Source organism: Apus apus, chromosome 3 (genome assembly GCF_020740795.1).
Source record: "Apus apus isolate bApuApu2 chromosome 3, bApuApu2.pri.cur, whole genome shotgun sequence".
In the NCBI taxonomy this organism is placed as follows: domain Eukaryota; kingdom Metazoa; phylum Chordata; class Aves; order Apodiformes; family Apodidae; genus Apus; species Apus apus.
In genome coordinates, this window is record NC_067284.1 from 47243235 (window position 1) to 47258187 (window position 14953).

Below are 14953 nucleotides of genomic sequence, written 5' to 3' on the forward strand. Positions count from 1 at the left end.
GCTTAGATTAGAAATCACTTTAGTTTCTCAGAAGCTCTTGCCTTTCTGAGCGAGATTGTTCAACTAGAAGAGCAATCAGAGCAATCATCTTTTCAAGTGCAGCAGGCCTGTATTTTTCTTCTGCTAAAGAAAGTATATCTTCCTCCTCTTCCTCTTCCTCCCCTTCTTCCTCAGAAAGTACTTCAACCTGCGGCTGTAGGAAAAAATGTAACTCTAATGTGGCCATTCTGAGCCTTAATTTCAAAGAGCCTGCACGTGGTTTGGCATATATTGCCCTTTTATTCACAACAACTTAAACTTGAATGAATCAAACCAAGTAAATACCTAATCACTTGATTTTCATGTTGAAGCATTCATTTTGCATAAGCTAAACTGCATTTACAAATGCAAAAGCTAGGTTGGTTGAAGTCACTACACAGCCTGGGTAGTGGTCTATTTAATAACAAAAGCAAATGACTTTAAAAGCTGAGGCTGTACAATAGAAGCAAGCAATCACTTGTTCCCATTAATAGCATTAAGTGCAACTTAAGTACTTCTACTTTATATCAGTTTCTATGCTAAACAGAAATAACCAAATCAGCATCTCTTTAAAATATTATATATATTTAAACATTGAAAAAATTTTATGAGTGAAGCAATTTTAATTAAACAGCTGAAAGACGGTTCAAGAGACAGAGCAGTAATGATCACGTATACAAAACATGAAGACCTAGCTCTCACACAAGATATTCCAACTTACATTTTCAGGTCCTTTAGTTCCCATGTAGAAATGGACCATTGTAGATATGGCTTGCAGTGAAAGCAAGAACTGGCTCTGAAATACACAGATTTTGAATTACTTAAAAATCCCTACATGGATACATATGCCCAATTCCCAAAACTACAAGGCTATACTTACTTCCTCTTCTCCCATTTTGGCAAATTCGTAAAGAAAGGCAAAGTACTCTGTGAGATGTTTACTGTGAGGCTTAACACCATGCTCCATAATTGACAAGAGTGTCTTCACAAAGCGTGTCACACAGGAGCGACTGCCAATGTCTTCCACGGGACCATCCATGTCATCCGAACTGAAAACAAAATCCCATTTAGGCAATTCACACAGCACATGGAGCATAAAATAATCTTGAACCAGTAAAAAAACCCAAAAACCCAAACATTCAGAAAAGCATAGTTTCCTGTTCTGTCCTACTAACATATTCAGATCTCTAACACCTTTTAATATGCCAAGTAATGCCTAGATAACAACATGGCTTACAAGGTAGCATCCGCCACTCTGAATCTTGAAAGGTCAAGAAAACTAGTATTCTGAATCTAGATTCTAGTCAGGAAAAGAAAAACAATATTAGGGGATCTGCTACTTAAAATCACCTTCTTGATTCCCATGTAGAATTTTCTGAGTTTCAAAAACAAATGCTGTTATAGCTAATTATGCTGTGGGTGTAAAGAAAAGCAGCTTCCTAATATACAGGACACTGACAGGGCAGAAACACACACTTTCAAACTTCCTCATCTACTGAAAGTTGGATCTTACTACTGAACAAAACAAGTGACAGAGTCTTTTAAAGTAAGGCTTCCAGAGAAAATTAAGTTGTATTTTTTGCCATGAAAATTGGATCTTTGTGTCCTGCATTTTGTTACGGCAATACAGTTATTACAAACTCTGTCACTTTTGCTCTGGAAAAAAGTCAGTAGCAGGATCACAAGCTTAATGCAGGAGGCGAAAGAAAAAAACACACAATAATTTTGAATAAATCATTGTGTAGAACAATAAAGAACAATTAAAACAGCAGTACTTTAGGCTTACAGGACCATTCTGAATAATCCATTACACAAAAGCAGTTGCTGTAACACATATAATAAATATAAATGTTCAGGTGTGATAATTTTACCAGTCCTCCATTCCTGGCTGGAGATAAAGATGTGCATGCACTGGCCTCAGTCTCTGTATCACATGAATACACAAACGCTGGAACATCTGCAAATGCATAAGTAAATGAACTCCATATGTTAATTCTTCTACACATATGTCAACACTTTTTCTAGGCAAACAAGATTCTGTCTCCAAGTACCATTTCCAGCTCTATGTGATTCAAAGTTAAAGTGGAGATTGAGATGCCCATGTTGAGTTTCTTGGGTTTTTCTTAATAAATTCCTTCCAGTAATTTTTAATTTATAAAACATTCATCAAGGCTTAGAGGTTTGCCTAAGGTCTCGCACAGAGTTCTCCCATGAAATATATTCCTTTAACAACAGGCTGCATACAGAAACTATCTATGGTTCTGCATGGAAATACTACTTCAATAATCAGAAAAGTGAAACCAACTGAAGGGTTCAGGTGAGATAAAGTAATTGCTTAAGTTTTTACCTAAACAACTTGCAATGAAAGTACACTTGTAAGTTAAATTAATATTTGTACATATAAAAATCTCCAACTGCTAGTAATTCAGCTTCTTTTCAATTTTAAACACTTCCAGAAAAGGTTATTAACAAAATTTTGCAGCATACTGTCATAACATTAAATCTATCTACAAGACTCAAAGGTAGAAGTTTAGGAGAAAAGTTTTCCATTAGGAGAAGCGAATGTACATAATTTATTATTTTTTCTTTTCTGAATGTGTATCTTGACTGTAGAACCAATGCAGACGGAAAACATTCGTAATGCAAAATGTTCAAATTTGTAGAGATCATGTGGGAGTTGCATAAACCTGAATTTATATCTATTGTGACATTTTGTGATCCTAAGTGTACAACTGCAGCACTACAGTAATATTGATTTTGTTGCAAACAACAATAAAGGTCCCCTGGCCACATATTTTTTCTTAATCACACGCAAGAATAGAAAAGATCATGATAATTACAAGTATTAATAAAAACTTTCAGCATCATTGTATGTGTCATAATGATTATCCATTTCTGTTCATGGGTCAAGTAGTCACTTGACTTCAAAAGGAACATTTTTTCTTACCTGTCTCACAATCTGATTAGGACACTTTATTAGAATCTGCATTGGCCACCAATCATCATCTGCCATACGATCCAAAAACCACTGCAGAAGATACATACTTTGTTAGTTTTGTTCCAAAACTTGTTCTAGTCCAATCTTCCTTTTGCATGATATTAAAGTCTGAAGAGAAATTGATGTTACTATTATTAAGGAATCAGCAAATATTCATCCAAGGGAAGTCTAAATGTGTTCCATGTATGACAAGAAAGGAATAAAGATCAATAGCAGTAAACATCAATATAAATTTATATCCAGTATCTTCTTATCTCTGGGTTCTGCATGCCATTATTCAATTGTCTGGAAGGACATGCTTATCCTGAAAAATTATGTCAACAGAACAAAAAACGATGCTTACAAAGAAGCATAAGCTGAAGGATTCTATAGAATAGTGATAGGCTTAAACAAGAATGTAGTTCCTAAATGAGATCCATTTGCATTCTAAAATGTGGAAAGACCTTACTACCTCCAGGGACAGAAAATGTATAAAAAATAACAGAGAATGATTCATTCAAAGTTAGACTCAGCAAAAAATACAGTTGAACATTCTGACTCCACAAATTTTGTTTTATTCACAAGAAAATTAAACAATCCAAGTTGTTGATCCTTCTATTTTAATTGTACCTGAGTATTTTTTACTATGATAAATGTCTTCACTCATTTTAAGCACCTTAGGACTACACTCTACTACCAAAACATAACCCAAATACAGCAATTTAACAACCTAAAATCAAATTACGAAATAACACTACTTGTAATTAATTCTTACTGAATAAGGCTTAATGCAGGATACAGTATGTATTGGGTTCTTTTACATTTAAGCTATCAGAGTCTATCACAAATTTTCTTTCAGAATCTCAAAACTCTTCATCAACACCACAATGAATTTTTTCACTATGGGTTCTTAGTCCCTCTCCACTTTGTGCCAGACTCCCTTCAGGCAGTCCTGAAAAACTATATTAAAAAAATTCCTTCATTTTTTTCTCCTCCTTTTAGGAGTTTTTTTAGTCTTTCTACACATGGGGTATATGATCCTCAGCTTCACAAGCAAGGCACCTGAATGCCAAGTTTTTTGCAGCTAGCTATTAGCTGTTCCTATTCCCATTCTAAGCTTCTTCCTTACACTAAAACCTTTTGTCATGCTGCCCTCTTCCCTTGGATTCAACTCCAGTCCCAGCCATTCTAGTCCTTAAACATGAGTCTTTCCATTTCTCTTGTGCTATTTCTTCCAAGCACCTCTCAATTACACAAATCTGTATGTAATAATCAATTAAAGAGGTTGTGACTCTGTCTCTTCTAATTCTAGTGACAAAAATATTTTGGCCCCTGGTCTCACCATGGCCTTCTGAAAATTAAAGTTAAGTCATTCCCTAGAATCTGCAGTATTCAGAAAGGATGAATTTCATTGCATAGTGCACAAATATGCCAAATACAGTAGTTCATAGTCCAAAATATTCCAGGGATACGAACCTCCAGGAAAGTTAAACAATATATAGAAAGTTGGTTTGTACTTTGCTGAGTTCCTAAGTCACTTACTTCACAAGCTGCCTGACTGTTATTAAACTGTTTTGTTAACAGTTCAATCCACTGAAGCATTGTAGGCTGCAAAAAGAAATACAGAAAAAACCCTGTAACTTAAAATAATAACTTGCAACTTAATCTTTAAACATTTCTAAATTGGCATTTAGAACAGTAAGTCTTAAGAATACAAACACTAAACACTTTATAAAAAACTAGTAATATGTTGCACCTACACAAGAGTACATACATTTAAATTAATACAAGTAGTGCCTACAAATTTGGACTAACTGTCCAATTACATAATATTACATATTCTCACTAATCTCAGACAATCTAGAGTTAGTAGCATTATGCCACCATACATGGAAAAAAGGTAAAATCTGACTGAGAATAAAGATGTTTCAGATAAAATAGAACTTGTTGTTCACTCTAGTGTTTATAACTTAAAAATTCATGTGCACAACTGTTGCTTAGTAGTAAACACTCCTCTCTGCATCAGATATTAACAAGTAATTGTTAAGATTTGAATAATCCAGAAATTTTCAAACAAAAAGGCCACCAGATCCTTCATTCCTGATGCGCTGCTGAGGCAAAGGAGGCTAAAACCAGAACCTGCACTTTTTTTCCATTGGCCAGTATTTACTATAAAAATATTAAAATTACATTCTTTAAACATTACATTTGTATCATCTACGGTACTTAATGCATCTCTAAATCACACTTTCAAAATGAAAAAATACAGACATACTTTTCATTATAGTCACGCAGCTACTTAATAAGAATTTACAAGTAAATAAAGTACCTTTTCCTTTGAATGAATAAATGTCTCTAGTACAAAGGAAGTGCTTAACTGAAAGATAAAAAATATTGCACCATTAATTATAGAATACCTGGATTAAAATGTAAACAAGGTAAAATTTAAAATAAGCATGATATAATTTTGAAGTACTTACCTTAGCTGTCATCAGGGAAACTGCTTTTGGATCTGGTAGTGTGCTTGGGATGCTACTACACAACTGCCACATAAACCTAGAGTCAGTAATTTTATTTGTTAATTAAAATAAATAATGAAAATCTGCAAGAAGAAAAGAAGTATTAATATTACATTTTTTAAGAAAAACTTACCCAAAATATGTATGTTCAAAAATGTTCTTGTCTTGAAGAAACTGCATGTTATCATGCCATATCCACTGAAGAAAAAATGCTACCATCAGATACAAGAAAGCAGTTTATTTCACTACATATGCATGATCTTAGGAATATTTAAACACTTGCCATGGCTAAGAAAACAGTTTTTTTTCTTATAAAAATTATTTCTGGAAAGATTTTATTTATTTTAAAAGACTGGCTCCAAGTTGTTTTATTTATACTAGAGCGAATATTAGCTTTGCTTGCCATATGACTGCAGAACAGAGCTCAGAACCTCCTCTTTCTGTGATCTGGTTTTTACATCTTAATTTACATCTCACATTTTTAGGCTGAAATTTTGACAATTGGTCCAACACATTAAAGAAACACCACATTTTTTTCATATTTTGATGTCTGCGATAGTGTAATAACTTAAAAAATGGAAAACCAAAAGTGGCCTTCATCACTGAGGAGAGCAGGGAGATGCAGCCATTCCAGGGGGTTTTGTTTCCCCTGTCCTTTTTACTAACACCTGGACTACTCTACGACTACAGGAAAGAAAGGATCCTTGTCCTACTCATGCTCCCCATCATCAGCACAAATAGACACGATCTTACATTGCTTTCAGATAGAATTTCCCAACAAACTAGCAAAAGTGCAAACAGCTGGAACTATTCTCTTACTCTGTGTCCCCCTCAAAGTAATAAATTGCTGAGGAACTGAAGGATGAAAAGGATGGTGGCCAACGAAAATACTTCCTGTAATATTTCAACTGTTCAGAAAATGTTGAAAAACACTCAGAAAAACCCAAACAAACAGTGCCCTACCATTTTTTACAAATACAAAGCAGAATGATTCAGGTATCTGAATTAAAAAATACAGGACAGAATAAGAAAACATCTATTTTTTACATACAACGGAAATCTTAATTCACTTAATTCACTCTCCTAAGGAAGATAGCTAAATGAAAGGATTGTCATCTTATTGATTTAAATTATATTTGCTTTCCTATATGCATTTAGGTTTCTGATTTGTTTAGGATTTCCTATATAATTTTAGCATTGGTGTTAAAACAAATCAACTTGTACCTCCAGCAATTCTGATGAAACATCAAATTTGTAGTCTTTGCCATTTTCTTCCTCTGGTTCCATCCGTTTATAAAACAGCATATAAGCACTGTGTGTCTTTAAGAAAAAAACATCTGTATAATTTTTGCTTTGAGACATAAATCACTAAAATAGAAATATAAACATACAACAAGTGTTTGGAAGAGAAATACCTTTTCAAAGGAGAAGTCCATAAATTTATCAGTAACAGAATCATAAGTTTTTGTCTGTCAAGAAAAAAGTAAAACCATTAATTACAAGTGTTTGTAACGGCCCAGTTATTGACAGCTTGAGACAAATGTGCAAGCAAATTATTTCAAGACATCTATAGAGAGACTGCTAACAATTTATTTCTTGCTCAGAATAGTCTTCTTTCTTTTTTCCTTCTACAGTGACCTCATCTGATTTTTCAGAGTTGCCATGCAATACTGTGACCTATTTGTCATGCAATTTCCTGTCTCATCCATCTCATTGACACTTCTTCTTTTAAGGCACCTAGAGCTATTTAATCCATTTGACAAATAAAATATTTTTGTTTCTGCATATACTCTTTATCAGACAAGAGGATTTTTCTTATTCACAGGACTGTTTTAATAAGATGCTGCATCATTAATAATGTGTTTTAGATAAAGATATGTAACTAATAAAAATAAGAAAAAATATAAATTCAAACATGAGTGTTGTTCAACAGTTATTTTTATTACTGCTGTGAAAAAATATTAAGATTTATGTCAGAGGATGGTGGACTGACCCAAAAGACAAAGCTGATACTGTATTAAAACACCTCATACCACTAAAAGTAAACAAGCATAAACTTAATACATTTTGTCTTCTTAAAATAGAAAGAACCATCAAAACTATTTAAGCTTTAAATCACTTACTAATATCAGGGCTCAAACTTTCCTGCTTAACAACAGCATAGCTCTCCACAGATCTGACAGGTTTCTAGTTCAGTTCTGTCACCAAAGATAAATGATCTGACCATTCACAGACCAGAATCTGGAAATTAACTGCCATAAGGCATAGACAAAGATCAAAAAGCCTTGTTGTTCCAGAATAGGCATAACTTGAAGTAATTATTCCTTCATCAAAACTGTGAACAACCAAGCCATCCGAGTGAAGGATTCCTGTATTAGTTGCATACTCATTGTTTTTATACATAAATAAATAATAATATGATAGAAAGCACATATAGTGAAAAAGTATCTCTTCTTTGGAGAGAGACTTCACTGATTCAATTGTGATTCATTAGTAATACTTATGCTCTACTTCTGACACCTATCTTTAAAAACTCCACAGAAATATCTGGATCCATATTCACAAATTAAATAATACAGTAGAAATTAAGATTTTTCTCCCTTATTGGTTCTATTCTACAGAAAGTGTGGAAAAAGTAGAGAGCTTGCATCACCAGCTTGGAAGCATTCACTCTGCCAAGTCTTTTATGCCCCCAAAGGAGGGGGAGACCCCTTGCAGAGACTGATGGTGAAAGAATAGCTACCTACACGAATATAAGATAAAGTATCACTTGCACAACAAAGACACCAGAAGTTTAATAAAACCCAGCTAACACTTGTAACTGCTTCACATGCATTCACAACAGATGGCAGACTGAAAGTGAATGCTATGGAACCCTTCACAGAAGTCTTCAGAACAGATACGGTAATGGTTAACTTGACAAAAAAGAGCCTCATAACTTACAGTCATTTCTCCACCAAAGCATTCTGAAGCAAGTTGGGCTGAATCAAATGGTTTTACTTCAGCATCATTGAAAAGATACCTGTAAAACAGTTATGCTTTTAAAACAACTGCTGTTTGTTGCTCTAAGGGCAAATAAAGCATATCAAGTACTTAAAATTATTATTCAGATTTAAGTACTCCTATTAATTGCTAATGTGTTGTTTGAATCACAGCAAACTAAAAACCAATCCCAAAAGTGACTTCTTTTCAACAAGATCAGGGAGTCAGCATTTCAACAGTTCTTGATTTTTCTTTGTATCAAGAGACACTTTATTTTCCTCATTTTTCCAGCTGACTCAGGAACAGAGGGTTTAACGCAGCCAGTAAGAATGGCCTTTTCCTTTTCAATCTGTGAAACTGAAATAAAAATTTAAGAGGAGAATCATCCCATATAATAGAAGAACTGAAAATGGAAAGAGGTAGAGAAGAATGGGTCACGAGGTGGAACGGTTTAAAAAATGCTCCTGTTCTAGACAACAGGAATAAAGGAAGTCTTGTCTCCTATTCCATAGGCTGAGCTGAGAATCTGAGATATGACATCCAGAAATGACAAGCAATGAATATTCTCTGCTTTCTTAAGTCACCTAACAAGACCCTCCTCCTTTCTATGCCCCTGTATCATCCCTTTCCCAGGCTTCTTTTCCCAGTTTTTCTTCTTCACAACCGTGATATGCCCAAAATATGCAGAAGTTTTCAAATTAGAAATGGGATTTCATAGTTAAAAAACTGAATAAATAATTATTTAGAAAATAAAATAGCACGTAACATTTATTCATCTATCATTTTTGTGCAAGATGATCTTGTTTCCTTTTTTATCTTTGAAAAGAAGGGACAGAAAAATAAATTCTGTTAAATACTTCAGTATATCAGTGTAAATTGCATCTAGGAGGAGCTGGCCAATAGGAAAAGATCACCAGCTAGATACACTTAAAAATCAAATGTGAAAATATTCCACATAAAAAAGCACAGCAAGAATGGCTCTAGATAACCTAGGTATTGTAACACAACCTCTGCCTCACAGTGCATTTAAAGCGAAGAAAAACTCAATTTGTTGCTTCACTGAAAATGGACAAAATGGAAAAGATTGAATTCTACAGTCATAAATGTAGCTGTATGCTTGTCAAAGGTACCAACCAGATTTTATGAAGGACAAGCTATCACATCTTACTACTCACTTCTACAGATAAAATAGTCATTGACATTTAAGCAAAAAAAGAACTGGCTGTAATATGAAGCTAGCATGGCATTCTCCTGCTGCCCCCATGTCCAAGAGACTCCCTAGCCATTACAGCTACAACAGACTTATATGCTAATAAATTAATATTCTAACACCTCTTTTTGTGCTTTTGAGAGGGACCTACAGCACACATCTACACAACTGCAGCTGATAAAATCCGCAAGTTTTAGTAACTTAAAACATAAGGAAGTACAAAATTCTGTAGCGCTTAACTCACCATTTGTTGTTTTTGTAAGCATGGGGATTGACTATATCTCTGATAAAACTGTAGTAGTGTCCACCATCTGCTGTTCCTGTATGAACCGTTACGCCTATCAGATCATACTCGTAACTTTCCGTTTCCTTCAAATATTCACCATCTTCCTTAAAACCTGAAATAAGGTAATACAATACTTAATCAGTTATATCCTAAACCCTTGGACTTCGATATTACATGTTTCCCGTAGTTGCACTTAGAATTTTTTCTTTTCAGAATTCCACAACGATGACAGCCAGAAACTCCATACCCAGAACAAGCAGCAGAGACTCTGCTCTTAGAGCTCTTTTTGCAAAGCATCATTACTGAGGAAATCAGGACTAAAAACTAAGTCATTCCAAGTTAGCACATCTTATTTATGATGGCTATTAGTCAGCCATTTGCTGAAGTTCTAGTATTACCTTGCAAAATTCAAACAGACCAGTGACAAACTGAAATAATCTGTAATTTCTCTCATGCTTTAAAAACAAATTCAAGAATATTTCAAATTGAACATTGTACCAAAACAATAATAACTGGGTTTTTTTCATATTAAATAAAATATGTGACTTTGGGAATATATATTGATTAAAACATGTCTGATTTTATTTTCTTAAAAAGAAAACCACTCGCTTATGTATGTTACGTATATAGAAAGTTGCACACAGATGAAAATGACAAAGCCTGTTAAATTCATTTTATAAGGCATACCTTCTTTTCTGTCATTTTTTCCCATAAGGAAATCTTCAGTGTAAGGAGTCATATCCAAACGTAAAGGGAATGAAAAATGCGTATTGACTTTCTCCTTCATCATGGTTACCATATTAAATGTATATCTCATTGTGTTGAAGCTTAAGATACGAGGTAGTTTCTTAAAACATGCCCTGAAGGATTAGAAATAATAATAATTTACAAAAGCTTGGTAGGTAGAATTATATTTTCACAAAGATTTTAAACATATTTATTTCAAACATAAAATTGGAAATCTGTTGCTCAGACACAAACATAAAATTCAGTGATCATGATGCCCTAGAGCAGGGCAGTCTAACTGGCAGCAAAAAGGTCAAATTTAGCTTACTGAACAATTCAATATAGCTTATGATTGTGCCTTGGAAGGAACATAAAATTTGCTTATTGGGTATGAATGGCAGTTTTCTAAAATGTTATCATAAAGGTAAAATGAGTAATGAACGAATTTAACAATGCAAATCCCCTCATTAGACATAGCTACTTTCTTGTAAATTACAAGTTTCAATGCAGAACATTAATTTTTATCCAATCTCATAAACTTCACGTTAATGGTTTTCAAGTAGGTTACTCTCATGTCACCTATAGTAGCTACAAAAATAGATATGAGGTTTTTAATCTCTAAAAATAAAATGTTGTTAGTTGCAATAAAAAGACAATACAAAACTTGTATTTTGTTTTCTTGTGGTTAGAAGACTTTTAAAAACATGGAAACATTTTTAAAACTACCAATTTTTATTAGGAAATTTGGGACTATGTATGAAACCTGAGCATTTATCATGCATAAGGAGTAACACAAATACTGAAATTCTATGAAAGAATTTGCTCTTGAAAATGTGAAAAATTACAGATTTCAACAGGTACTAACTAAAAATGTATTTCTATTTACATTTGAAAAAGGTCATGAACATCCTTCTGTCTTAGTGATCTTTTTCTAAGACACTTAATTTGATTTCTTAGTAATGTGCTCATTTGCACAGGGACTGCATCCTCATAGGCTCGCACAGTAGCAAATTGTATGAAACCACAGCCCTGTTTAATCTGAAGGATTACTCTGATTCACACAGTAATTTTAGTAATTTACTAAAATGAATCTTGAAGTTGTTTATTCTTAATCATACCTTTTTTCAGCCCGCACTTTCTTTCCGCAATGAGAACACGTATACATGTTGTCACCTTCCAAGGTATCTTTAATAGTTACTTCATCGAGAGATTCCTACATATAATAACAAACAAACAGAAAGGAACTTATGTTTATCTTAGATATATATACCTTGTGCTTACATGGCGTGCTTTACAAACCTTTCTCTCTTTCTCTATCTTGCAGTGAGTTAATTAACTTTTCTGTAAAGGTGGGCAAAGGCACCAAACAGTTTGCAAAAAGAGCATGCAACTAGAGTTTGACATTGTTATGGAAAAACCAAACACAAAATTAAGGAACCGAGAAAACTAGTACTCAGTATTCCAAGCTGTCTCGAAAAATTAGATATTTAAATTAAATTCCAAATGTGGGGATTAACAGTTGCTTAAAAAACTCAAAAGCCTAAAATAATTTTTTAGTAAGTTTTAAATTAACTCAATAAGCAATATTATATGTATACATAGAATCTTTTGACATTTACAGTTCTCTTATATGAAAAATGGCCACAATGCTTTTAAAACTCAGAAGGAAGTAAATAGTGATTACTGTGACACGGTCTTTAGTCAGTTCCAAATGGCACCAGCTGATAGCATGTCACATTGAAAAGATGAAACAATTCAAATTACCATGTAATATCAGCCTAGAAATACCCCAAAACTAGAGTTTAAATACAGAAAGCATCAACATATTCAACAGTGTATGACAAAGTCTCTTACACTTGACTGCACCCATTTATAACTGGGATCTCTGGTACACAAAGCCTGGCATTACTTACATAAATATTCTTCATATCGGCAACCTGGCATCTTACTGTGTAGAACTCTTCAGCAGTCTGACTTACATGTTCACAGTCCTAAGTCACAGCAATGAAAGAGAAAACCAGTGAAATACCTGTTTTCAGAAGTTAAAAAAAACAAAACACCCCAAAACTTAAAAAGATACAGATAGGGAAACAATACTTACCAAAGAAACAACATTGTTTGTGATAACACCTCCGAACAGACTTTTCACTGTATTTTTCTGTGAATTAATTAATAAATTCTGTCAAGAAAATTTGAGCAAATCCATACATTTTCAGGCTCTCTTTTGCTCCCTCTTAATAACTCACCAGTTCTGGAGACATTTCTTCTATTTTTGTTATTAGGTCAGTGAAGAATTCAGTCATATCTTTCTGCTCTCCAGTATTCAGTGGCTGCTTATCCATGGTATAGGTTTTACAGAAAGGCCTTGGATTGTATGCCTTACATTCACTTTCCTTTAGGTAAAAAAATTAAGCAAAACAAGTCAACACAAATCCTCACATTTTGAAGTTTAGATACATTGAACATATATATACAAATAGCTATTTTAAAACACACTTTTACATACATTATCTCCATATGCCCATCAGACAATCAACTTGTTTTTGTGCTTAAATGATTTTGATGAAATATAAAGAAGTTTTTAACTAACTTATTGTCATTATTATATTATTAAAATATAATCTGTGAAATATTATCAGATAATATTTAAGAAAGCTAATCATCCAAATGACAGAACTTGGCTGAAGTTGTGACACATCTTCAGATACAAAATACAGTATCAGGAGCCATCAGCCTGTATTTATATATTTCTGGACATTACTGACTTAAATCTCGACAAGTGTTAACTCTAATTCTGACTTCTCTGTGGGATAGAACTGTCCTCAAGTGTGTATGTTCAGTCAGATAAAATAATTAGCAGTATAAAGCAGTTATTTAGAATACATCCCCTATTCCACTGTCTTGCACACTGGGAATGCAGAACTTATTTACCAGCAGAAGAAACTCTCTTTTTCTAAACAATTACATACATACCATTTTCTTTTAAGGATGTGAAGCAAGACAACGCTTCCTGTACATATTACTTTTTTTTTGGAATAAAGTGTTTCTTCAAGATTTTAACAATGATAAATCTTAATATGATTTTATGTTCCTATATTATTTTGCGCTTATGTAAATACCTAGATGAATGTTCTTCTGTGATTTATGGCAGGCACTACATGCCTAAATTCCTTTCCTCCATTTGTCTTTGAAATGAATATTTCTTATGAATATTTCACAAAAGCCAGTGCCAAGAACAAAAACACTCAGCTCTCCTCAGTTTTTTTCATTATTTCAGTGATTTTAACACAGGGTGTCCATACAGGGCACAGCCTGATACCCAGCTACTCCATGACTGTAACTAAAAAGCAGACTCGGTTTTCATACTTTTCATACCTGAGCATTAATGTGCTGGGGGTCAAAGACTTAAATCAATAAAATATACTCAGACTGTGGCAGCTGAGCCTGATTTTGCCATATATTCACTTCACACACGTTTTTTTTAAGAACACAGCAGACAATCACTAATGCTTGAAAGCTAATGTTTGCCCATTATAGTTGGTGCCCAATATTAAACTTTATCTTAGATTTGGATTTACACTACCTCTTCATGAAAACCCTCATGCCAATGTTCGCTTAACTGATTTGCTAAGTAAGAGTTTTGAAGTGGGTAAAAACTATTTAAAATAAGACACTTAAAACTTAGATACAATGGACTTAAGTTGCGAAGAATTTACGTATAGAATGGTAACTACATTTGTTCTTGTTTTTTCTTTTCTTTAGGAAAATAGGATACTTTATAAAATATCGCCTTTTGTACCTACCATTAAGTATGTAAACATCTTCTGGAGCTCTAGCAGAGTGGTCTTGTGTTTCATATCTTCTGAATACTAAAAGAAATTAATAAAAGAACACTTTATATTTTTGTTTTTAACTTTTCAAAAACAGCCCATAAAAAAATGAATCATCCTTTAAAATAAAAAAAATAACCCCTTTATTATAGACAATTAAGAAAATCGATTATGCACAAGAATACACAGCACACTATTTTACACATATATAAGCACTACCTACTCATTTTTTGGCATGTCAACATTAAAACTAAGTAAAAATGTAATTCTATTTTCTAAAAATTTACCACAGCTTTTGGGAAGGTACTACAAAAGTACTGATACCAGGAAAAGTACTGAACTGAACAAAAAGCATACTGAAGTCCTGAAGAGATAATTCTTTATCACAAAAAAAGTCTTAAAAAG

General features: G+C 33.4%; 1 protein-coding gene across 7 annotated transcripts in view; it reads right to left on the bottom strand.

The window, feature by feature from the left end:
* USP34 (ubiquitin specific peptidase 34) overlaps window positions 1-14953 on the bottom strand; it is a 135401-nt gene that overhangs the window by 21861 nt on the left and 98587 nt on the right. For all 7 annotated transcript variants that reach the window (XM_051614582.1, XM_051614583.1, XM_051614581.1 and 4 more), the window contains 19 exons: window positions 14522-14587; window positions 12965-13111; window positions 12820-12876; window positions 12632-12709; window positions 11837-11931; window positions 10680-10852; window positions 9951-10104; window positions 8458-8536; window positions 6930-6983; window positions 6739-6834; window positions 5648-5712; window positions 5476-5551; window positions 5325-5372; window positions 4538-4603; window positions 2966-3046; window positions 1890-1975; window positions 899-1067; window positions 740-814; window positions 42-193 (listed from right to left, as the gene is read on the bottom strand). In XM_051614582.1, coding sequence (XP_051470542.1) covers window positions 42-193; window positions 740-814; window positions 899-1067; window positions 1890-1975; window positions 2966-3046; window positions 4538-4603; window positions 5325-5372; window positions 5476-5551; window positions 5648-5712; window positions 6739-6834; window positions 6930-6983; window positions 8458-8536; window positions 9951-10104; window positions 10680-10852; window positions 11837-11931; window positions 12632-12709; window positions 12820-12876; window positions 12965-13111; window positions 14522-14587 — 1817 coding nt within the window. The remainder of the gene's footprint in view (window positions 1-41; window positions 194-739; window positions 815-898; window positions 1068-1889; window positions 1976-2965; window positions 3047-4537; window positions 4604-5324; window positions 5373-5475; window positions 5552-5647; window positions 5713-6738; window positions 6835-6929; window positions 6984-8457; window positions 8537-9950; window positions 10105-10679; window positions 10853-11836; window positions 11932-12631; window positions 12710-12819; window positions 12877-12964; window positions 13112-14521; window positions 14588-14953) is intronic.